The 27,180-nt window shown below is 32.6% G+C and overlaps 1 protein-coding gene across 8 annotated transcripts; it reads left to right on the plus strand.

Moving 5' to 3' along the window:
- Window positions 1-16,661: 16,661 nt before the first annotated feature.
- On the plus strand, window positions 16,662-20,966 carry LOC108323220 (protein root UVB sensitive 2, chloroplastic). Of its 8 annotated transcripts, XM_052873746.1 has the most exons (11): window positions 16,672-16,770; window positions 16,866-16,958; window positions 17,046-17,193; window positions 17,296-17,384; window positions 17,480-17,564; window positions 17,797-17,856; window positions 17,958-18,067; window positions 18,149-18,263; window positions 18,454-18,633; window positions 19,684-19,806; window positions 20,107-20,966. In XM_052873746.1, the coding sequence occupies exons 4-11, from the start codon at window positions 17,350-17,352 to the stop codon at window positions 20,533-20,535; spliced, it is 1,137 nt and encodes a 378-aa protein (XP_052729706.1). In that variant the 5' UTR covers window positions 16,672-16,770; window positions 16,866-16,958; window positions 17,046-17,193; window positions 17,296-17,349; the 3' UTR covers window positions 20,536-20,966. The 8 variants fall into 8 exon arrangements, with proteins under 8 accessions (XP_017411086.1, XP_017411087.1, XP_052729706.1 ...); XM_017555597.2 differs by lacking the exon at window positions 17,046-17,193 and having other exon boundaries at window positions 16,662-16,770; XM_017555598.2 differs by lacking the exon at window positions 17,046-17,193 and having other exon boundaries at window positions 16,662-16,770; window positions 17,958-18,051; window positions 18,166-18,263.
- The last annotated feature ends 6,214 nt before the right edge of the window (window positions 20,967-27,180 follow it).

The raw sequence follows: 27,180 nt of genomic DNA on the forward strand, positions 1-27,180 counted from the left end.
GGAGTCGGTTACGTGTAGGGAAGGTATCAGCACCCTACAACGCCTGTCCTAAGACAATACCTTTAACTAAATGTGCGAATGTGGATGTGGTTTTCAAAGTGTTTAACTTTCCCTTAAAATAAAACTCGAAAGAAACAAACAATATTTTTTAGCTTTTTTGGGGCCCGACAAGGATTGACCTTGCTCCTACGTATTCTCATGCGGAATGAGAAATCAGGGTTCCGTAGTTCATTTAGAAACTGCTTGAAAATATTGTTTAAGAAATTGTTTAGAAAATTTGTTTGGAAATGATTTGGATTTTTGGGAGAGTGAGCCTGACAAGGACTGGCCTTGCTCCTACGTATCTCCACTTTTGATGGAGAATCAAGGATCACGTAGTTCTGCAGGCGATATTGTTCGTAGTTTTGAAAAAAGTAGATGTTTTTAGTTTTCTGAGGATTTTTATATTTTTTGGTATTTTTTTTATTTAAGAGAATGAAAAGGTTTTTAGCACAAGGACGATGCGTGCGATCACACATGTGCCTAAACCTTTAAAACATATTTTTTGTAATTTAATTTAAAAGAGAGAAAAGGTTTTTAGCACAAGGACGATGCGTGCGATCACACATGTGCCTAAACCTTTGGAACATATTTTTGTTATTATTATTGAAGAAAGAGAAAAGGTTTTTAGCACAAGGACGATGCGTGCGATCACACATGTGCCTAAACCTTTAAAACATATTTTTGGCATTTTGAAGAAAGAGAAAAGGTTTTCGGCACAAGGACGATGCGTGCGATCACACATGTGCCTAAACCTTTAAAACGTATTTTTTGTAATTTTGATGAAAGAGAAAAGGTTTTCGGCACAAGGACGATGCGTGCGATCACACATGTGCCTAAACCTTTAAAACGTATTTTTTGTAATTTTGATGAAAGAGAAAAGGTTTTCGGCACAAGGACGATGCGTCCGATCACACATGTGCCTGAACCTTTAAACGTATTTTTGGTATTTTGAAGAAAGAGAAAAGGTTTTCGGCACAAGGACGATGCGTGCGATCACACATGTGCCTAAACCTTTAAAACGTATTTTTTTGTAATTTTGATGAAAGAGAAAAGGTTTTCGGCACAAGGACGATGCGTGCGATCACACATGTGCCTAAACCTTTAAAACGTATTTTTGGTATTTTGAAGAAAGAGAAAAGGTTTTCGGCACAAGGACGATGCGTGCGATCACACATGTGCCTAAACCTTTAAAACGTATTTTTTTGGCATATTTTTGTAATTTCTTTTATTTAAATTGTAAAGATCTAGATTAAATAGATATAACAAAAAAAATAAAAAAAAATAAAAAAAAAAATAAAAATAAAAATAAATAAAAATAAAAATAAAACAAGCAAATAAAATCATCGAGCGTTGTGGAGAAATAACGAGCGTTCGTTTGGTGAACTAAAGAACGCTCGTTGAGGATGAAGAACAATAACGAGCGTTCGTTTCGGTTTAACGAACGCTCGTTGAGGATGAAGAGAAATAACGAGCGTTCGTTTCGGATTAACGAACGCTCGTTGAGGGTGAGGAAGAAGGACGTGCGTTCGTCGGGCGAACGCTCGTTGAGGATGAGGAGGAAGGACGTGCGTTCGTCGGGCGAACGCTCGTTGAGGATGAGAAGGAAGGACGTGCGTTCGTCGGAAGGACGTGCGTTCGTCGGGCGAACGCTCGTTGAGGATGAGAAGGAAGGACGTGCGTTCGTCGGAAGGACGTGCGTTCGTCGGGCGAACGCTCGTTGAGGATGAGAAGGAAGGACGTGCGTTCGTCGGAAGGACGTGCGTTCGTTTTGGGGCTGGCCCATCTGGGTGGTTTCTGACCTAGAGTCACCTTCTGATGCTGCCTTCTCACTCTTCTTCACTCAAACTCAGCTGCTCCAGAGGCTCAAAGTCTCTTTTCCCTCCCCGAAGGTCCGCCGCCGCTGCACCAGCCACCGTGACTGCCTCCAACCAAAACCGGCCGCCGCGAGTTGCTTCCGGTCTCTCTCCCTTATTCTCGTCACACACGCCGGAGAAAAACTAATGTCCCTGTGGGGGACCGTGGCTGCCCTCGACAGAGCCACCGCCACCACGGTCCCTTACGATCTGGACGTCGGCGGCGAAACCCAAATACCACCGGGTCCATTCCCCAACAGCGACGCCATTAGCCTTGGAAACCGCCGCCAACGGTTCTCCCAATCTCCTTTATCTACCCTTCGTTTTCTTGTTTTTTGGGTACGGACTGCCGAGAATGGCAGGTTGAAGATGAATGGGGGGAAGTGATATTCTATGAGTAAGACAAACTGGAGGCTGGTTGGGCGGTGGTATCTGAATGAAGATGATAGGTGTTCCCGTGAAGCGCGAGTGGTTGAAAATGAATGAAGAGTAAGTTGAGGATGATAGGTGCCGGAGGTTCAATGTTGGGGGTAAAAAGAATGGAAATGTGGTTGGGAAGTTACGGATAAGAGAGAGCCGGTGCCCCTACGCCGTAGTCACGAGTTGTTTGGGTGAAGGAAATCAAGTTGGGATGGTTACAGGCGAATGGAAGGATATGAAAGTATTGTTTTGTCATTTTTCTTTCTGTTGTATTTCTCTGGTGAATATCAGTTCATTGATTCAAACTCACTGTTGATGGTCGGAGGCGAAAATAGGCAACGAGAGCATAACTTTGTTATCTATTAATGGATTTCGCTTGGCTGTAAGTTGAGAAGATGGGCTCGCTCGGAGAAAAGAAATAGGACCATAGAAGTGGGTGCGGGAAGGGTGACGATGATATTCGGTAACAACAGACACATACAAATATTCACAACACCCAACATGCAAACGTAGCAACAACATAACAGAGACATGTTCAAAGACAGTGTAAAAGAGGCATGTTTAAGGGCAAGTAACCAAATCCGTGACATGGGGTGGAAAGCATCACTTACCTGTTGAAGACCCGTTTGCTGTTGTTAACCTTGTCTCTGCTGATTCTCCTTTCTTCCAGTAAAGTCCCCTTCTTTTATTTTTTTTCTTTGGCTCCGTCCTCTCCAGTAGCGTCTCCTTTCTAGCAACGCTTCCTCTATTCCAACCGGTATGAGATTAATGATGCTAGCTGTGGTGATGAGCGTTGGTTATGGGAGATGAATGAAGAGTGATCAGAAGTGTAACGATGATGTGGTGAAGGAGCGGAGATGGAGATGACGGTGAGGTTGGTAGAGGCGTTATGAGATGGTATCTATTGAAGATTATTACAGGTGTTGGAGATGAAGGCGGCTTTTGGTGGCTGACCCGTGAGGAAGACAAACTCCTCAGGAAGAAAAACTTCAAGTGCTTGCCGTGGTATATCGTGAAGATGACAACAGAAAGGTCTCCTCTTGGCCGTGAGGTGTTAGGGATGATTATATGGTAGGTTGAAAATGGGTTAGGTTCAAAAAATGGGTTCCAGGCAATGATGTGTATTGGTGATTGAAAAATGAAGAGAAGGTGAAATCAGTTTCCCCAGGTCCTGGAGATTATTCCCGAGAGGTCCAGAGTGCGGGCCGCGTATAAGGTATTGGTGCTCAAGATGGATATGCCGACCTTGCTGGAAAATTCCCTCTTTTTTTTATCGAAAAAAGGATGAGACCCCGAGTTGTTGTTGGAGAATCTCCCTGGTCATCCACCTTCTCTTGTTCTCCATCTCCCTTTCAAAAATAATTCTTCCACTCCTCTTTTCAGAGAAATCTGAACAACAGACGTTTCCCATTATGTCGCGGCAGGAAGCGTGCCACTCTCTGCATTTCTGAAGGTGGAAGGTGCAGCCTTTGGTCTCCCAAATGCAGCAAGGAAAATAATATCCCCATGCTTGTATGTGTTGCTGACATGCATCTCCACGTGTGTATGTTTCTTGTTTCAGAATGGAATGCACTTCCTTCTGTCTTCTCTTCGGCTGGAGTGTTGCATTTCCTTCTACCATAGGCCTCATTGCCTTGGTTCTTTTCCACGTAATAATAGCCCCCACATGCAACTCTACTTCTATTCCACAGCACATGCATGACACCACTTCCACGTGTATACGTTACATGTTTTTTTTAAGTTTTATTTTTATTATTATTTTTTTTATTGTATTTTTGATATTTGTTTCTTTCTTTTTTTTTTGATGAAAATAAATTTTATTTAAATCAATCCGGACGAAATTGAGTGTTGACAAGATGGAGATGGGTTTCTTAAACTAGAATGCATGATTTAAATGAACCAGTGCATGTGTGAATAGTTTTGAGAATGATAGGTTTATCAGCAGGAGAAGAAGAAAAGAGTGTGGCTGGAAGTAGTAAGGGGAGTGACTAGGAAATTATGTTATGGGTATGGGTCTTGCTGTAGTAGTGGAAAGGATAGTTAGGAAAGAAAGTGCAACTTGTATGAAGAAGAAGATGGGTTGTTTAAAAACTAGCAGAGATGGAAGTTTGTGACAGTGGGAAATAGAAAAGAAGGAGGAAGAATCTAGGTGAGTTTTAAGGGTTAAGGGGAAGTAGTTTGTTTAACATGATGGGTTATAAGAAAGAATTGAGAGATATGCAGAGGGTGGTTTCTGTGAAATTGAAATGAAGGTTAGTGTGGATGGTAGGAAGGAGAAATTAAAAATAAGAATGGAAAGAGAAGGGAGTTGAAGTTTAAACTGGATGTTGCAAGGTGAGTTTAAATAAAAAGAGAATTGTGGGTGGATTGGTTTTCATGCAGTATATTTCGTAACAAATATATATATATTTATGTGTGATGTATGGAGGAATTTTAGAGTGGAAATCAAAGGCAGAGGAGGAAGTTAGCTTTTTCTGAAATTTAAGGAATGTTGAGTTTAATTTAAATAATTAAATCTTTATATAACATATTAAATATTTGTCGGATTTTGACATCCGAAAATGTTAAAATCGGATATCATCATTAGATTACTATTGGTTCGGATTGTCATATCCGATGGCTCATTTTACATTTATTTGTATTCAAAAACAATTTTATTAATTTTAATAAATTCAATAAAAATTAATTTATATTAACTAAAAATTATATAATACATTATAAACTTATAAAAAATTATATATAATTTTAAAAATAATTGTAAACTAATAAAACAATTAAATAAATAATATAATTTAATTTTTATATAACATATTAAATTTAAATCGAATTTTGAAATTATAAGTATCGGATATCATTCGATTTATATAGATTCGGATTTTCATATTCGATAGCTTCACCTTAAGTTTATTTTTGTTAAAAATTAATTTTATTAATTTTAATAAATCCATATAAATTAATTTATATTAGTTAAAAATTATATAATAGATTATAAATTCATACATAAAATTAAAAAATTTATAAACTAATATAACAACTAAAGAAAATAATTTAAATATGAAATGGGGTGCAAGTATGATTTATTAATAAAAATGAAATGGGGATGCAGAGATGGAGAGGTCCAGGGTGCAGGAATGCATATTTCCTTATAGGAGAAAAAGAGAAGTATAGTCAATGAGTATAGAAATTTTCAATAAACAAAATGTTAATAAATCATCATCTAATTAATAAAGGGTATTTTAGGAAATTGGAAGTGCAGGATGAAATGCTTGGAGGTGCATGATGAAACACCCATGAAGTGTTGGTGTGTAGCGAATGTCTAGTGCAGTAGGCTAGATCAGCAACCCAAACAGCGGCCCAATGCTATTTCAGCAGCCAAATTCAAATCAGCAGTAACAACAGCCCAGTCTTTTGTAAAGGAACAACCCAATCTATTCAAAGGTTCAGCCCAATTGACAAGGGGTCTTCTTGCAATAAAATCCATTAGAAATAAGGGCCAATAAGAAAATAAGTGCAAGGGTATTTCAACAATTAAAAATAAAAACCAAAACTAAAGAACATAATAAGATTAATTTCCTAATTATTTAAAAACTCTAAAAAATATATCTAAAAACCTATTTTTAACTGAAATTCTATAAAAGAAAAGAATTAATAGAAAAACCTAAAACTAATCTAATTCTACAAAATTAAAAACTAAAAGAAGCTAAGAAAGACTCCTAAACACAGAAAAATAAGCAAATATAAAGAGTTATCAATCCCATATGGAGCATCCAAGTTAGGTGGAAAGGAAGGCAGAATTAGGCCTTTATGGGATGAGCATTGCAAGTGCCACAAAAGATGCCTTTGTAGATAATCACAATCATTCATGCATAGTCCTATACTTTCAAACATACTTTTACTCCTAAAATATTTTTCCACCCCAAACAACATGTTACCATGAGCAAAAGAAATCATAAAAGCTTACACGCACCAAATATTTCACCACCATAACCAAACAATGCGTGAACTCTAAGAAAGAAACTGTAGAATTCCTAAAACCAAATGAAACCGTAATGATGAACTTTTTTCCAAAAAGGAAAATGTAAACTTTTGCAGTGTTCTTGACAGACGATTCTTCCAGCTGTATTTGACAGTGCAGCAAGGTTGACATCTTTTTCCAGAATGCATGATTATCCGACCATGAAAATTATTTTGTTTGGTATGTTGTAATACGATGATGTCTTATGTGTGTCCATTAATGCATATTTTTTCTAGATTGAACTCATGGTGTTTAAACTAAAATAACTTGTCCAAAAGCTAAATTTAAATCAAAATCTATTTATCTGAAAACCGAATTCTAACTTGTCCAAAAACTATATTATCCATATAAATACTAACTCTAATATACTAGTTTATATTATGCTTTATTCAATAATTATTTTTCCTCGTAAGGTCGCTCTTAACTTTCGAATTACCTCCCGAAAATAATAAGCATCACAGGCAGGTTCACGGAGTTCGAGTTTGTTCTTAAGGGATGTTGTGGAATTAAAACAAAATGGGAAATATAATACCATATTTATTTTCACCCATACATTCATGCATTCAACATCATGCATGCATAATCATTTGGATTCAAAGGAAAAAGCATAACACACCATGCATCATCAATATCCAAATGCGAATTAACAAATGCAATGGAAATCAATTCAACAAGTACATCAGTGAAAAAGTTGGGAATTTTGAAATCTAAAAAAAAAACATCAAATATTATGAGGTTTGTGCGCCTCTCCAGCAAGTATTACGAGGTTCGTGCGCCTCTCCATCAAATTTTACGAGGTTCATGCGCCTCCCTATTAAGTATTACGAGGTTCGTGAGCCTCCCCATTAAGTATTACAAGGTTCGTGCGCCTCACCATCAGATTTTATGAAGTTCGTGCACCTCTCCATCAAATTTTACGAGGTTCGTGCGCCTTACCATCAAATTATACAAGGTTCGTCTGCCTCACCATCAAGTATTACGAGGTTCGTGCGCCTCTCTAGAAGGTATTATGAGGTTTGTGCGCCTCACCATCAAATTTTACGAGGTTCGTGCGCTTCACCATCAATTTTTACGAGGTTCGTGCGACTCACCATCAAATTATACGAGGTTTGTGCGCCTCACCATCAAGTATTACGAGGTTCGTGCGCCTCTCCATCAAATTTTACGAGGTTCGTGCGACTCACCATCAAATTATACGAGGTTCGTGCGCCTCACCATCAAGTATTACGAGGTTCGTGCGCCTCACCATCAAGTATTACGAGGTTCGTGCGCCTCTCCATCAAATTTTACGAGGTTCATGCGCCTTACCATCAAATTATGCGAGGTTCGTGCGCCTCTCCATCAATTATTACGAGGTTCGTGCGCCTCTCCATCAAATTTTACGAGGTTCATGCGCCTCATCATCAAATTATACGAGGTTTGTGCGCCTTACCATCAAGTATTATGAGGTTCGTGCGCCTCTCCATCAAATTTTACGAGGCTCGTGCGCCTCTTTATTAAATTTTACGAGGTTCGTGCGTCTCTCCATCAAATTTTAAGAGGTTTGTGCGTCTCTTCATCATATTTTACAAGGTTCGTGCGTCTTTCCATCAAATTTTTCGAGGTTCTTGTGCCTCTAAAAAAAAGGGTTTCAATTAACGAGTTCACACACCTCTTCAGCGATGTTCATACACCTCTCCAGCGATGTTCATAGGGTATGACACACCCTCCACAGGTGTCACGGCTCTTCAGCAAAATCCCCAAGGTTGCTACATTCTCTACTAGGTACGCTTCGAGGTAAATAAGAGAATAATAACTAATCGTGGGTAAAAGATAAAAAGGAAAAGAAAGAAAATAATAAAATATTTTTCCTTAATATTTTTGAAATATTACTTTAATATGGTAATAATTTGAATCAATATTATGCCAATAATTATAAGCAGTGATTGAAATAGTATATTAATATAATTTGCTGCGTCAATTGCTTTTAAAGAGAAAAATATGATTTTAAAAATGGATATATTTTCTGACAATAATTATAACTAATGTCTTGAATATTATTTTATTTTCTTTTCTTGGAACCAAGACATTTTCTTTCCCTATTTTGTTCATTGTCAATTAATTCACAATTAAGGGAAAAATTACCATATTATTTCAATGTGTATATAAATACGCACCCTGTCATGAAAAAGGGGACGAAAAAAGGTATGTCACTTCTATACCATTCTTTTTTCTCTTTTTATTGTGCTTTGAAATTTTTCTTAAAGGTATTTTTTTTACTATACACAAATAACGTTTTTTTTAAATAACGAAATAAACGGTATGTCACAATCCGAATTCTTAGTTCTTTTATTTAATCAATGATCTCACACTTGATCAAGTCTGACTCTTGTTTCCACTTCTGCAGAGAAGGAAAGCTTTTGATAGAGAGATACTGAAATAGCCTTGTAATTTTGGCTTGAAAAGTCATGGCGAAGGAGCAAATTCAGGTACTAAATGTGCTTGATGTTGCAAAAACGCAATGGTATCATTTCACAACAATCGTCATCGCTGGAATGGGTTTCTTCACCGATGCATATCATCTATTCTGCATATCCCTTGAAACAAAGTTGCTTGGCCGCGTATATAACCATGTCTACGGTGCCCTAAAGCCCGGTACATTGCAATGTTCTTTTGCAGTGTTCTTGACAGACGATTCTTCCAGCTGTATTTGACAGTGCAGCAGGGTTGACATCTTTTTCTAGAATGCATGATTATCTGACCATGAAAATTATTTTGTTTGGTATGTTGTAATACGATGATGTCTTATGTGTGTCCATTAATGCATATTTTTTCTAGATTGAACTCATGGTGTTCAAACTAAAATCACTTGTCCAAAAGCTAAATTTAAATCAAAATCTAATTATCTGAAAACCGAATTCTAACTTGTCCAAAAACTATATTATACATATAAATACTAACTCTAATATACTAGTTTATATTATGCTTTATTCAATAATTATTTTTCCTCGTAAGGTCGCTCTTAACTTTCGAATTACCTCCCAAAAATAATAAGCATCACAAGCAGGTTCACGGAGTTCAAGTTTGTTCTTAAGGGATGTTGTGGAATTAAAACAAAACGGGAAATATAATACCATATATATTTTCACCCATACATTCATGCATTTAACATCATGCATGCATCATCATTTGGATTCAAAGGAAAAAGCATAACACACCATGCATCATCAATATCCAAAAGGGAATTAAAAAATGCAATGGAAATCGATTCAACAAGTACATCAGTGAAAAAGTTGGGAATTTTCAAATCTAAAAAAAAATCAAATATTATGAGGTTCGTGCGCCTCTCCATCAAATTTTACGAGGTTCATGCGCCTCGCTATTAAGTATTATGAGGTTCGTGAGCCTCCCCATTAAGTATTACGAGGTTTGTGCGCCTCACCATCAAATTTTACGAGGTTTGTGCACCTCTCCATCAAATTTTACAAGGTTTGTGCGCCTCACCATCAAATTATACGAGGTTTGTGCGTCTCACCATCAAGTATTACGAAGTTCGTGCGCCTCTCCATCAAATTTTACGAGGTTCGTGCGCCACTCCATCAAAATTTTACAAGTTTCGTTCGTCTCACCATAAAATTATACGAGGTTCATGCGCCTCACCATCAACTATTACGAGGTTCCTGCGCCTCTCAATCAAATTTTACAAGGTTCATGCGCCTCACCATCAAATTATACGAGGTTCGTGCTCCTCACCATCAAGTATTACGAGGTTCGTGCGCCTCTCCATCAATTTATACGAGGTTCGTGCGCTTCACCATCAACTATTACGAGCTTCGTGCGCCTCTCCATCAAATTTTACGAGGTTCGTGCGCCTCTTCATCAAATTTTACGAGGTTTGTGCGTCTCTCCATCAAATTTTACGAGGTTCGTGCCATAATAAAATATTTTTCCTTAATATTTTTGAAATATTAGTTTAATATGATAATAATTTGAATCAATATTATGCCAATAATTATAAGCAGTGATTGAAATAGTATATTAATATAATTTCCTGCGTCAATTGCTTTTAAAGAGAAAAATATGATTTTAAAAATGGATATATTTTCTGACAATAATTATAACGAATGTCTTGAATATTATTTTACCTCCTTTTCTTAGAATCAAGACATTTTCTTTCCCTATTTTTTTCATTGTCAATTAATTCACAATTAAGGGCAAAATTACCATATTATTTCAATGTGTATATAAATACATACCCTGTCATGAAAAAGGGGACGAAAAAAGGTATGTCACTTCTATACCATTCTTTTTTCTCTTTTTATTGTGCTTTGAAATTTTTCTTAAAGGTATTTTTTTTACTACACACAAATAACGTTTTTTTTAAATAACGAAATAAATGGTATGTCACAATCCGAATTCTTAGTTCTTTTATTTAATCAATGATCTCACACTTGATCAACTCTGACTCTTGTTTCCACTTCTGCAGAGAAGAAAAGCTTTTGATAGAGAGATACTGAAATAGCCTTGTAATTTTGGCTTGAAAAGTCATGGCAAAGGAGCAAATTCAGGTACTAAATGCGCTTGATGTTGCAAAAACGCAATGGTATCATTTCACAACAATCGTCATCGCTGGAATGGGTTTCTTCACCGATGCATATCATCTATTCTGCATATCCCTTGAAACAAAGTTGTTTAGCCGCATATATAACCATGTCTACGGTGCCCCAAAGCCCGGTACATTGCAATGTTCTTTTGTCGTGTCCATTAATGCATATTTTTTCTAGATTGAACTCATGGTGTTCAAACTAAAATAACTTGTCCAAAAGCTAAATTTAAATCAAAATCTAATTATCTGAAAACCGAATTCTAACTTGTCCAAAACCTATATTATCCATATAAATACTAACTCTAATATACTAGTTTATATTATGCTTTATTCAATAATTATTTTTCCTCGTAAGGTCGCTCTTAACTTTCAAATTACCTCCCGAAAATAATAAGCATCACAGGCAGGTTCACGGAGTTCGAGTTTGTTCTTAAGGGATGTTGTGGAATTAAAACAAAATGGGAAATATAATACCATATTTATTTTCACCCATACATTCATGCATTCAACATCATGCATGCATCATCATTTGGATTCAAAGGAAAAAACATAACACACCATGCATCATCAATATCCAAAAGGGAATTAAAAAAAGCAATGGAAATCGATTCAACAAGTACATCAGTGAAAAAGTTGGGAATTTTCAAATCTAAAAACAAAATCAAATATTATGAGGTTCGTGCGTCTCTCCAACAAGTATTACGAGGTTTGTGCGTCTCACCATCAAACTTTACGAGGTTCGTGTGCCTCTCCATCAAATTTTACGAGGTTCGTGCGTCTCGCCATCAAATTATACAAGGTTTGTGCGCCTCACCATCAAGTATTACGAGGTTCATGCGCCTCCTTATTAAGTATTATCAGGTTCGTGAGCCTCCCCATTAAGTATTACGTGGTTCGTGCGCCTCACCATCAAATTTTACGAGGTTTGTGCACCTCTCCATCAAATTTTACAAGGTTCGTGCGCCTCACCATCAAATTATACGAGGTTCGTGCGTCTCACCATCAAGTATTACGAGGTTTATGCGCCTCTCCATCAAATTTTACGAGGTTCGTGCGCCACTCCATCAAAATTTTACAAGGTTCGTTCGCCTCACCATAAAATTATACGAGGTTCGTGCGCCTCACCATCAACTATTACGAGGTTCATGCGCCTCTCAATCAAATTTTATGAGGTTCATGCCCCTCACCATCAAATTATACGAGGTCCGTGCTCCTCACCATCAAGTATTACGAGGTTCGTGCGTCTCTCCATCAATTTATATGAGGTTCGTGCGCCTCATCATCAAGTATTACGAGCTTCGTGCGCCTCTCCATCAAATTTTACGAGGTTCGTGCGTCTCTTCATCAAATTTTACGAGGTTTGTGCGCCTCTCCATCAAATTTTACGAGGTTCGTGCCATAATAAAATATTTTTCCTTAATATTTTTGAAATACTAGTTTAATATGGTAATAATTTGAATCAATATTATGCCAATAATTATAAGCAGTGATTGAAATAGTATATTAATATAATTTGCTGCGTGAGTTGCTTTTAAAGAGAAAAATATGATTTTGAAAATGGATATATTTTCTGACAATAATTATAATTAATGTCTTGAATATTATTTTATTTCCTTTTCTTGGAACCAAGACATTTTTTTCCCTATTTTGTTCATTGTCAATTAATTCACAATTAAAGGCAAGATTACCATGTTATTTCAATATGTATATAAATACGTGCTCTGTCATGAAAAAGCGGACGAAAAAAAAAGGAAAGAACATGCAGAAACAATAGAAAGAGAGTATAGAGAAAAATAGATTCTCACACATAAAGGTTATGTCAACGACAATCAAGGAAGAAATAGGAGAGTACCAAAAGCTAAAAAGGTATGTCACTTCTATACCATTCTTTTTTCTCTTTTTATTATGCTTTGAAATTTTTCTTAAAGGTATTTTTTTTACTACACACAAATAACAGTTTTTTTTTAAATAACGAAATAAAGGGTACGCGTCGGCCTATGGCCGATTTCTTTCTTTTTTCCACCATTTTTTAAAAAAAATATGAAATATTTAAAACCAAAAAATGTCACTTTTGTTAAACCAAACTTTTTTTTACCATAATTACGTGATCCCTGATTGTCCATTATAAATGAGTATACATAGAAGCAAGGTCAGTCCTTGTCGGGTTCATAAAACAAAAAAAATATTTTTTGTTTCTTATTAGTTTCTTTATATAATTATTTTTACGGAAAATTAAATATTAAATAAAAAACCATACTTTTACTCCTAAAATATTTTTCCACGCCAAACAACATGGTTGTCATGAGAAAAAAAAAATCATAAAAGCTTACACGCACCAAAAGGTAACAACTAATTTCATAATCCAATCGAAACGATAAACTTTATTAAAGATTAATCATGGGCTAAGCTGACATCCCTACATAAACTGTGGAAGTTTGTGCCATGAAGCAATGTAAGATCGTCAATATACCTATATATGGATCTACTTACGGATCAGTGATGGGCAGAATCATGAGCTACCGATCTAAAGCCAACCTATAATTTCTTGTAAAATATTTTTGGTTATTATACTTGTGTTCTTGTAGTTATCTTTTGCAATTTTTTAGTTTGTATCGTTGTAACTGAAATATTCTCATATTCTTGGAGAATAAAAACAATTTGAAAGCATTTTACCTATAAATAAAATGTTAACTCTCACCGTCAAGCGACGAAACTATTTTGGTTTAAGCATTATTTGGGTTAAGAAAGTTCTTGATATTTTTTGTTTTCAGTAAAAGGTACTTAGTTTTTGCCAAAACAATTAACACCCATGGGCCTATGTGAAACTTGATCCCGACTTCACTCAATCAAAACTATATATATATATATATATATATATATATATATATATATATATATATATATATATATATATATATATATATATATATATATATATATATATATAAGAGTCTTATACACTTAAAAGATATTATTACACTGAGTAAAAAACATAATAAAGTTTTTCAAGAAACGAACATAAACAAGGATGAAACATCTTAATCTTATACTTTAGTACCACTCTAATCCTACACTGGATTTACGAGAATATCTTTCTATCTTTATACCATTAAGGTGATCATTACAAACAAGAAAAATCACAAACAAGAAAAATCACAAATAAACATACAAAGTAGAAATGGTAAGCTAATGTACCAAAAAAAACAATCATACAACATGTATAAAGATATTAATACATATAAACATTCATATCAACAATTCCTAACACATGTAATCATTCTTACTAGAATCAACCATTTGAATACATGTATCGATATCAGACTCTAATGAGTTATGCACTTGTGGTGACTTTTACTGCTCTATATAGCCATTATGAATGAATTTCACCCTTCCACACATAAGACTAGTCCATTAACGTCTTTGGTTAAGGTAAAGCCCCTAAACTAGAACCTCCTACTCCTCTCACCATGTACCTCATCCTTCTCTACCTAAGATTGAATAGTTGTTAGAATAATAGGATAACTACTAATATGGAATACATACATCAATACATACACTATTAAAATAACTATAAAAAACTTCTCCTTGAAATTCCTTTCACAAAATTCACCATACATACTCACAACCATGTTATCAATTCATAATACATTTTAAATATATCTCATATCCAAAGTAATTCATCTCAAACAAACCAAAACATAAGAAAATATCAACATATACACTAACGCTCAAAAGTGGTGCTTAGTTCTAGACCCTGCAAAAGACAACACTTAGTAACAGTCATAGCGCTCAACACCAAACCTTTTGCAAAAGACAAGACTCAATGACAGTCATGGCATTCAACATCATTCTTCTTGCAAAATGTCACGCTCAGTGACACCCTTTTGCAACTCAGCGACCCAAAATTAAATTGTTCCAAATCGTGAAAAATAGTTGACGCCAAAGCGTTCGTATTTTTGCACATTCAAGACTCTGGAGCTAAAATGCTCTCACACTTGCACAAGGAACTAAGATTCAACCGTTAGCTTGTCATCGATTAACGTCACACCAAAAATCAACATACTTAAAACTATGATTTGGGGAAGAAGAGACCTATTCAAAATGGTCAAATTGGTATTCCTTACTTAATACCTTGGTCAAAAACAACTTTCAATGTCAGGATACATACCAACTTGCTCAAATGATCAAATCCTAGGTTCCTCAATGCAACACCAATTCAAACAATGCAATTAACACATAAACATTTAACACAAATAGATTTTCAACAACTCAAGCACTAATATCAACAGTTCAACCAATTTCGTGCCAACCAATCATGCAAACTAAAAATTGTAAAGCATCTATAATTTTCAAATAAGGTAATTAGTTTCTCTGATCTGAAAGATGACCAAACAATTATATAACCCTCAAAAACACCTTTAGACGCACAAGAAGTCGTAAATGTCCTTATGAACAACACAAATGTTTAGGACACACCATTATAATCACTAATCAACAGAAACTCTTATTATTTAAAATACACTATTAATTCTAAAATACAAATTTTTAAGTTCTTACAATAAATTTGGACAAAAATTATATCTAACAATCATTACCAAATAGGTAGAAGATCTAAAGATTATATTGTTTATATTTTAAATCAAAGATAAAAAAAATATGTGTAATTATACATTAAAATGTAACATATTTCACTTAAAGAATGCAAAAGAATATACATTTTTTTTTTACTCAAAACACGTCTTTTGGGTTTTTTATTTTTATTTTTAAAAATGACCACTTTAAGCTCAAATGTTATAAATAAATCTAAAAAAAATCAAATAAAATTTATTATTATAAAAATTAATTGTTTTATCTTAGAAACTTAAAAAGAATGCACTTTAACCAAATTCTTAAAAAAATGTATGATTTAATATTGAGTTTAAGATTTAGAATTTAATGGTGGGTCAGTAATATTTCATCCAATATTTTAAAATATATTTATTTGTATTTTATTATTTAAAAATATGAGCGTTAACTATTGTTTTTTCTGCCACTTTCTTATAATGAGATTACTACTCAAATTATAATTTTTAAGTAGCCACTTATTTTTATCAAACAATTACTCTGCTCTTTTATGATTAGAAAAAAAGTTCGGTATCTTTTTTATTATATATTTGTGTTTAGTTAGTATGAAAGTTTTAAAAGATTCGTTGATAAATATTTAGTATTATTATGTATTATTGTGAAAGCCTTTTATAATGATAAAAACATTTATTAAATTTTGAATGTACTTTTTTGCGTAATTATTATCGTAAAAGCCTTTTAAATTAAAAGGTTAAATAAATAAAATTTGCTAACATATAAATATTTTTCGCTAAACGTGTCGCAGTAGTAATTTATTTTCTAATACACGCGAAAATGGCTTATTGAGTAAAACATTTTTTTCTTAAGTTGTCATTCACAAAAAATAATCTTTTTTTAAGTTAGAACTCCCATATTTAAATTGAAATTGGAGTTTTGATTATAAATCTAAAATATGGTTATACAATTAAAAGGATTAATTCTCTATGTTTTAATTTCATAGAAATAAACATTCTAGCTAGTACCAAAAATAAAAAAAATTACATTATCAGTCAATTAGAAGCAATAATTGGATATAATTTTTAAAATAATCAAAATCAAAAATTGATAAACTTACTTAATTATGGCTAAACATTTTGGTGAGTGATTATTATAGTTAAACATGACCCTTTACTCTGTCGTAAACACAACATTTAGTAATTAAAACGCCGATGGAAAATTAAGCTCTGTAAATAGCGTAGCGGAGGCTTTTTGGGGTAGCCGGCGAAGCAATTCGTTAATTCTCCATGGATATGGTGTTCTGTTCTGCACCCATTCTCTCTCTTTTCGTTTGTTATTATGTGGCTTATTTATGTGGGTTCAAACTTCGAATTAATTATTGAAAACACAGGAGAAGAAAGAGGGTAAAGCCTCCCTGTTGTGGTTCGAAACCTCGGACTCTGTTTGTCGCCAACACCAGTTTGAGCCCGATGGTCGACTCTCCGTATGTCACTCTTCAATGTCTCTTTTTTTTTACGCTCCGTATCTAACAAACATGTTATTTTCAAAACCCTCATGACTTGTATGCTAGGAATTTGGTCAACGTCAACTCACTTCAGAAGCTGAAATTTATAATTTGATGTTAACACAACTGGAAATGGTGTTGATTTCTTCCTGTTATGTCAGCTGTTTGACTCTTAAAACTCAAATTTGTGATATGATATCGTGTGTTTGTGTGGGTAAGCAAAGTATGGGTCGTGTTCTAAAATTATTTGTGTTTGAATTTCAAAGTGTTTGTGTGGCTTTCTTCACCCTAACAAGTGTTTTTAGTTTCTTTGTAGGTTGTGATTGTTGGTGATTCCAGGCCCTTCTACCAAAGGGTGGTTGGAGCTTTCATGAATAAATTTTATCCCTCGGGATATCCATACAGGTTTATTTATTTTTCCTAAAAATATGTTATGGTTTATGGTGTAGAAACTAGGAAAGCTTGTTCAGTGATAGAGTTTTTTTGTGTTTCTCTTCCAGTGTGAATGAAGGCTACCTTAGATACACACAGTTTCGAGCCCTGCAACATGTTACCAGGGCAGCGCTATCGGTGCTATCAACTCAGGTCTTCTTCCGGTAACATGAAACACTCATAAAGGATGTAATGGAAAATGCTCCTTTCCTTGACATTGGAAAATCAAACTTGCTTTCTTGACAACTGAGATATAGAGTACCCTTTATTCATACTTAGTAATATTTGTTGATTGTAATTATGTATTACGTAATCTTTTTCATGAATTGATTATCATGAAATAATTAAGTGGATATCCTTGGTCTCTATGCTTATTCTTCTGCAGTCCTTACTATTTGCTGCAGGGTTGCGGCCCACTCCTGCACAAGCGACAGCTGTTAGTTGGGTAATGTGATATTAATTTCAAATTGACAATTTCTCAAATCAGCAGTCACCATGGAATGTGTTTTATGTATGAACTGGATGTTTTCTCTGGCTTATGTCCAGATTTTGAAGGATGGAATGCAACATGTGGGGAAGGTGATCTGTAGCAATTGGGGTGCTAGAATGGATTCTGAGCCTAAACGTTGGAGACTGCTAGGTTTGCATGTGGGCTGGTGCTTTTCTTCACCGCCTTCTCTCATTGATATATTATGTTAGCTCTTAATTGCTAAGTTCTCAAGTTGTCTGACAATTAGCTTTATACTTTCTGCAGCTGATGTTCTCTATGATATAGGCATTGGCTTAGAAGTTCTTTCTCCATTATGCCCACATCTTTTTCTTGAAGTGGCAGGCTTGGGAAATTTTGCAAAGGTTTAAGTTCTTCAAAAATAATTAAATATTTCGGTAGAGTTTGCAATATAAAGTTGGCTCATATCTAATGGCTCATTCAACCCTATGTTTGTCATGTTTGGGGATTTTAGCATCCTGTTCTGGATTTTGAGTGAAAGTATCATTTATTTTAGGCAACTTACTTCTCTTTCTGTTATTGTGGAGTCAACAGGGGATAGCAGTTGTTGCAGCAAGAGCAACAAGGTTGCCCATATATTCTTCATTTGCTAGAGAAGGAAATCTCAGCGACCTATTTGCTAAAGGGGAGGCTTTCTCAACTCTCTTTAGTGTTATAGGAATTGGAGTTGGAATTCAATTAGCATCTACTATCTGCGCATCAATGCAGGGAAAGGTATAGAGCTTTTATTCTTTCTTGGGCCTCGGTGTTCTATTAACTGTGGGTTCTGACTCTTGCAATTAGTTTGCGCTAACAATGTATGTGATGATGTTCTTGGACGTGGTTATTACTGAAAGGCTTGAGAATTGAAATATATAAACATTATGTGAAAAATTTTGAAGTTGATCACAATATTACATGCCATTTCAACACCCGTCCCCCCCATAAAATGTATTTTAATTTATATAGAAATGGGTAGGAGGGAACATAATTCACTTTTAGGAGAGATTTTCCATGAAGTTGGACTGAGCTTCGGAAAGAACTCAAGATTAAGCTTCTTGATTATATTCCAGCTTTCACCAAGGGAAGGCTAAGTCTTCATTTAATCTTCTTAACAATGCAAGTTGGTACTACTCGGTTTATAATTCTTAGGCGCTGTCAAAATTATTAGGATAAATTGTGCTAAATAGCAGTTTAACGTTCATCAACCCCCAAAGGTTAATTTTCTTTTTCTTTTAGGGATGACCTGCAAAATAAACCAGAACTTCAATAGAGAGGTAGATTGAAAATTGTTTTGTTAAATTGCTAAGCTTAATATGTAATTTTTAACCAGAAGTTAGAGAATAAATAGTAATGGCTAGTGATGAAAATTTAACGTGTGCAATTTAAACCAAAAGTTACAGTAGAAGGCTAGATTGGAATCAAATGTTGATGAGGTCATGGGCATGTAGGGTGTATATGTATTCTTTATTTGCAATTAGAACCATTACTCAAAATATTAAAGGAAACATTTTCTAGATGCAAGTATTCATTTTATTTATAATTCCGAACTGTGGATTATGAAACTTTTTCGGTCAGTTGGTTGTGGATCCACCATCCTTTCAATCATTGGTCGTATTTATTGCACTCAGGATCATTGCTCAGAATGTAAAAGGAAACAAGTATTTGTTTCCTAGTTCACTTTATAGAGATATAATTGATCATGTTGCATATCTTAATGATAATTATACTTGTATTGAAGTCTGATGATTCCAGCTGATGAAATTTTGAGACTATTTTTGTCAGTTGGTTGCGGGTCCTCTCCTTTCAATTATACATTTATACAGCGTGTCTGAAGAAATGAGAGCAACTCCTATCAATACCTTGAATCCACGAAGAACTGCAATGGTGGTGGATGATTTTCTCAAGGTTTAGTTTTAAGTGTTGAAGTAAATGAAAACTCATGATTTCGGGAACGGATACAGTGACTTTTCTTTTCCGGGAAAAATCATGCAACTTTAGTAAACTTTGTTCAATTTTTAACTAGTTTCTTTTGTATTTTTTGGAAAATTGAAATTGGTCATTCAACACATGAAAATTAACTATATTTACATGACTTTTTCCGGGAAAAAGTCACTGAATCCGTCTCTCATAATTTCCCGTCCATTATTTGTAAAAAGAAAAAAAAAATTGAAATGCTGATTGACTGGTTGATGAATTCCAATGCAGGCAGGAGTTGTATCAAGCCCTTCTGATCTAAGATATAGGGAAAATCTGCTGTTTAATCTGCAACTCAAAGAAGATACGGGAAATGTAAAAGTGGGGAAGGCTGTGCACAAGGCCATTAGGCCTTCCAGGCTTCTTGAATTGAAACAAGTGTTCCATGAGGAGAAGTTTCTTTTAAACTTTGGGAATAAATGCGTTGACATGGTATTGGAGCAAGATGCTAGTGGTGAAGATGCATTGAGAGGGTGGCTAGTTGCTGCATATGCTGCACAAGTTGTGAGTTCCTCTCGTCATGAGCTCAGTGCTAGTATCATGCACGAGGCTTATCATAAAATGAATGGTGTGTTTCCTATATTCTTGAAAGAATTACAGAACAAAGGGTGGCACACTGATCGGTTTTTGGATGGAACTGGGAGCCGTTTTGCATTATAATGCTCCTAATTAAAAATTCCAAGTTGCACAACTTCGTTTGCCTCGTGAGTTTATATCTAGCCACAAATTCATATTATAATTATACCCAATGTTTTATTTGGTCTATTTGATAACTTCAAACTTAGTAACGCCTTATTTTCTTGCTCATTCTTTTTCAAACGGGAGAAAGCAAAAGTTGTTCAAATGAGTATTATTTGCTAGCCAGTGATGAAGAACGATAGAACTTGAGATTGTTAGCTAGAAAGCTGTTTTTATTTCTCTTTCGTACCTTTTCACCCATCTTATTATTAGTTCAAACATTAATTTATGAAATACTTTTAATTTAATAAAATATCTTAACAGCTATTTAGTAGTTAGTGGAAAGTTATTAATTTTTAGGACTGTTATGCTGTTGGATAAATGTAATACAACAAAATGTGATTGACGAGTTATTGAGTTGTGCTTGACAAATATATGTATGTTTCTGTTCTTTGTTCAACGTACAAAAGTTTCTTTGAATGTGAAATAAATTAAATATCAATTCTCGTTAATTTAATAGTTTTTTCAACTAATGTTTCATTTTACATCTAATTTACCTGCTGTAGCCTGTAGTGAGGAATTTGGTTAAACATGTTTATTGTTAAACAATTTCGAAAGATATCACTGTTCAAGGTGATCCAACTAATTACTTTTATGTTTAGACACACATACTTATAATTGCTAACTTATTAGAGATTATCATCATCACTACTAGTCTGATATTTCAAAATATTTATCGAATTTAAAGATGGTTATTGACGAATGCATTTTTTCTTTGTATTGTTCTTCTATACCTTTAAAATATATCAGTTTTGATGTATTAAAAATGTTTTTATTATATTTTAAAATATTAAAATCAGTATACATTAATATATTATGAAGATACATAAAGAGATAATACTAAAAATTTAAGAAGAATCAAACTCAGTTTTCACATACTAATATTCTCAAATGTATTTTGAAGAGAATATTCTCACATGCCTAATTATGGATGAATCAAGTTTAAGATGAACTTAGGATAAGGTTGCACGCAAGCTGGGGGGTCAAACTAAAGAAGTTGTTAGCATGATGACAAAAATTGTATTTATGACTTAAAACTAAGTTTTATTTTTAATATTATATATGGATTTTTGGTATGTTAAGTTTATTATGTTTTTAGTGTTATATTTGAGGGATTTAATAATCAAATTTAAAATTATTTTACTGTTTAATCTCTAATTATTTTTAAAAAGAAAACTACAAATAATTATGTTGTAGAGTGTATCAATTATCTAGTGACGAATACCATGTTTTTAAGTATAAAGAGTTGGATATTGACTATTATTGGCTATAACTTTTTGTATAGTTATAAGTGTTTATCTAACAATTGATATCAGAATTAAAATCATGAATTTGATTTCTAACGAGACAATTGTTAAGAGTGATGATGATACGTCAATTGTACTGTGTCGGAAGTTAGGTAAGCTGAATCACAATTGAATTGTGATACTTGTTATGTTTTTATGTACCATGATTCATGACTATAACTTTTTGCTTATTGACAAGTGTTCCATCCAACAAATTATAATTATATAAATAAAGTTTCTTTTACAGCATAATATTTTACCATTTGAATGAGTATATAATAATTAATATTTTTTATACTTGTTTAGATTATTTTTTTAATTATTATGCAAATTCTTATTTTTTATAAATTATTTATTTTTTATAAATAATTTGTCATATTTTTAATGGTAAAAGTAAATAATTTGGTTCTACTTATTTATACTTTTTTATTATACTCCATAAAACAGTATCCGAAATTAAGTTTCATAATGTAAATAAATTGAAATTAAAAAAATAAATTTCCATACTTTTTAATATAAATAATTAAGAGAAAAAATTTATTTGAAGGTGGATTTGAGGGAAAAAGAAGTTGAAGTTGGGGTTGTTTGAATTAAGGAGAAGATTATGAAAAATAATGAGATTTGAGATGAAAGTTTATGAAAGTTAATGAGTGATTTAATAGAGATGATAAATTAAAAAATGTTTTAATTGATAAAAATAAAAGATTACTATTTTACTTTTAATTATAAAAATAATTTAAAATTAAAATATAATTAGTGTTAATTATATTTAAATGAAGTGGAAATAGTTGTTGTTAATGATAAGAATATTACTATTATTATTATTATTATTAGTATTAGTATTATCATAATTATTATTGATTTTACTATTATTATGGTTAGTATTAATATTATTTTTTATCATTAATGTTATAATAATAATAATTATTATTATTATTAATTTATTATCATTATTAATATTATAATTACAATTATTATTAATATTTATTATTAGTATTATTATAAAATTTTGTTCGTGCTTATTGGTGTAGTCAACAACTACCAATAGAGACACAAGGTTACACATCCATGTTGTGGTGAATCGGTTATAGGGTGCAGTGTAAAGGACCAAAATCGATTCTGGATGTAAAATGAAAAGGGAGAATCAATTTCTCTCTCCAGCCAAATTGAACCACATAACTCTAATTCTCGTCACTTTAGCTAGTATCATCAGATAAGACTATCAACCGCTCACAAATTGCTGCAAATTCATTAAACCAAATATAATCGATATTCGTTCTTTCATTTGCATAAATATTATCTTCCCCGATCCAAACACAATGTAAATTTAATTCAATTTATAAATATAATTTCTAAAATAATATTTTTTCCCACTCAATTATAAACATTAAACATTAAAATAATCTTATTAACAGGAGACATGTAATGATTTTGATATCACAATAAAAATTAATAAAAAATAAGTTTTAAATTTAACTCAATTTATAATAAAATTTATATTTATTTATATACTATAAATGATGAGGCGGAATGATCTAATTTGCTGTATTATTTTTTAATTCGTAAACTAACTTTGGTACTTTAAATCTAATCCACTTTTTTTTGCAGCTCTGAATAAAATATACGGGCAGGTTTACCCAAACGGAGAAAAATACGAGCTTTAGTGAATCGAAATTTGGTCCAAGTACAATTAACTAGCTAGGAAAAAAGTGTTTCAAACATCATATTTAACATGATTGTTAGTTGAACAATATTAGAATTATCAAAATTCGTACTTTGGTTAGAAGTCAATTTAAGAGTTTTTGTTTTTCCTTAAAAGAAAAAGTTCAAAAACTCACTTTCAATAACCAAACAATCAAAAGTGGGGTTCAAATAATTTGACTGCGACACATTTTCATGTTCTCATAAAGTAATTAGGTATACATGTTTATTTAACTTCTAAAATGTCATCTTAGTGGAGCTGGACTTGTTATGCATATTAAAAATTCAAATCACTGGATCATATTTTTCACGGAGATCACGATATCATCATCATAGCTTCAAAGTGGTGTGCCGTTTTTAACCTAATTAATAGATGACATCATGTGTGACATCATCTTTTTTGTTTTATATTGATTTATATTATGTCGACAGAAATGAACAATTAAAATCATAAATATAGAATATAGAGAAACTGTATTAAATGAAAATGTTTTCATCGTGAGGAATAAAAATTACAAATATAGACTGTTAAATTTTATTTAAACTATACATATTTTAGAAAAAAAAATGCATGTAGATTATTTTTTGAAGTGATAATATGATTATTTATTTTTGAGTGTTTATGTATTATTTTTGGGACTTCTAACACCACGTCGAGGTATAGACATCTCGTGCGTAATAATAGAAATTAATGGATGGTCCGATAGCGACCCGACAACAGGTGAAAACAGAGGTCCACTTAGAACTCGTTAGGATAGACTCTAACCATGACTCTGATACCATCTTAGAAGTGGGTTTTAAGCCTAACTCAACCCCACAAAACCAGTTTGTAAGGTGAGGCTTGCACCTCACTTATATATTATAAATTGACTTTATCTCTAGTCAATGTGTGACTTCCAACATGGGACTAGTTTAATATAATTATTTAATAAAATAATGTTTATCAAATGGATCATCTAGAATTAATATACTAAACATTATGTGTGTAAATGTTATTCAAAATGGTAAATGTTACTCCAAGCAAACTTCGCTAAATGCTATATACTATGCCTAAATGCTTAAGAGCTTCTAACACATCTAACATATATATGAATAAGTACTCTATTGTTGTCTGTCGTATCGTACTCTTTTTTTCTGTGAAGATCATTAAAGTACATAGTTTTATTCAAAAGTTTTGCATTGAATCAAAAGAATGATAAAATATGGCAAGATATTCTAGGAATTTTTCCTTAATGTTTTATGTTTGATGCATTTGTAAAAACAACATAGTTGCTTGTGCAAGAAACAACATAGTTGCTTGTGCAAGAAGCAACATAACATCTGACTTCGTACATAAAGGCTACCCATCCTACGTGAAAGTCAATACTTCTGAGTAACTAATCTTTTTTGAAAAAATCTATATAAAGATGATTGCATAAAGAGAAGAAACAAAAATCAAGAATTAGTATTGCTCTTATGTTGTCTTCATTCTCTCAAGCTTACATCGTGTAGACTTTTTCTTTGAAAAAGATAAGCTTTATTACAAATTTTCAGATATTTATTGTATTGAAAAATATATCCTATCTATGAAAGTAATAATCTATAGTTGTTTTTCAAAAACACTTTGTTGTTTTGTATATTTAAAAGTGAATTAAAATACTTATTGGTTTAACTAGTGGTGAAACTCGTCTAACCAGTTGAGTTAGTTTGTAAAATCAAGAATGGTCAAACTCGTTTGTAATCTTTTAAAGATTAGTAAAATTCCTTAAGAATATTTAAGGGAGAACAAACCATAACTCAATTTGGAGTAAATCAGTATAAAAATAAGTCTTCTTATTTTTTGTTTTAAAAAAAAATAAATGTTTCTGAAAAACTTTAAGGGTTCAATACTATTTGAAAATTGTCTAACACTTGTTTCGAGAAAATTTTAAACTCTGCTTAAACTTCTTTTTAGAATTTACGTGTGTTTAGTATCTCTCATCTTTCTTTTCCAAAAAATTCAATAGAGTTTTTGTTAAATTTACAACCATTAATCCTACATCAACGGTATTACTTATTTATAAAACATTCAAAGAAAGAAAAAAAAAAACAAAATCTTTAAGAGTATTACCTACTTATTTAAATTAATAATATAAGTTAAGAGAAATTAAGCTTTTAGAAAGATAAAATTCTTAATATAAAATAAATAATGAATACCTGTATTCTATTTATAAACTTTTAATTGTTTATTAACATTTTATTCATAAAAAAAAGCTAGATCTTACATAATTTTTTTAATAAAAAATCATGGCAAATATATTGGAAATGGTAATAAGAATACAAATTTGATTCCTTTAGTCTCTATGATATATATGGTAAAAAAAATTTGCCTGTGCACATCTTTTGGTAAAACATATCTTGTTCCTCAATTGCGTATCTTTTATCTTTTGATTGTTAATATACTAAATTGTTAAGATTAATCAAAGTATCACGCTAGCAATATTGACACATCTCACTAAAAAGTATAGGATAAAACAGGTGTGAGGTGTCCCACATAATTTTCATATTGTTTTAAGCACATTCTTTTTGCTTTTGTAAAGTAAACATATTTTTAATCTCTATAATGATAGACAGAAAACTCATATAAATCACTATCTTCATATGGTATTAATTGTACATCTACTAGAAATATTTTAATTATAAAATTCAAGGTCTTAAAATGGTCATCACATATGTTTCTAATTATCATTATTATAAACAAGAGCTTAAAAATATATTTAAATTTTAAAGGGAGAATTGACCCACATTTATTTTGTGATCAATTTTGATAATTTAAAATATTTATTGGATTTTTAAAAGTAGTGAATAAGTGATTAACAAATGGACAAGTTTAGTTAGATTAGTTTCCTTTTGTTTGTAATGAATAGACGAAGTACATTTCTTTATTAAGAGAGTAGATGAATGAATTGTTTTGGAAAAGTTCTTATGTATGGACAACAAAAATTTGGGGTTAATAAAGTGGGAGAAAGTTGGTAATAGGATTTTAAGGTGATTAGGGTTAGGTTATAGTTGAATGGTAAAGAGATTTGTAATGACATGTGGAATATTCTGGTTGTCGACATCCTTGATGGTGAGTTAATAGGTTGATATGTATAAGGTTGGTCCTTCGATAATGTTGTTCAACTAATATGTATGAGGAGGTTGACTCAATGCTCTCATTCACCAACTTGTTAAGATTATGACACACACGTACTCATCTTGCTTTTGTGATTCCCAACCTTTTGTTTATCACGTGTTGATATATACGAGGCTAATCAAATTATGGTTTAAATGATGATTTATGCTAAAATGAATTTGGGATGGTTTCATTCATTATATGTCATGCCAATTGGAATTATGTTGTATATTCTTACCCCTATTGGCAGAATTCATGCTTAATTTTCTATTATTATTATTCTTTTTCCTTTTCTTATTATAATTACTATTGTTATTTTTATCCTAAACAAATTGTTAAAAAGCGTTAAAATAAATGTCTAATATCTCAAAAATTTAAAAATTAACTTTACGCATTAGATAAGCATGTGAAGAAACAAATTTGTGTAAGAATTTCAAAAACATTACA

Source organism: Vigna angularis, chromosome 2, assembly GCF_016808095.1.
Source record: "Vigna angularis cultivar LongXiaoDou No.4 chromosome 2, ASM1680809v1, whole genome shotgun sequence".
Taxonomy (NCBI): domain Eukaryota; kingdom Viridiplantae; phylum Streptophyta; class Magnoliopsida; order Fabales; family Fabaceae; genus Vigna; species Vigna angularis.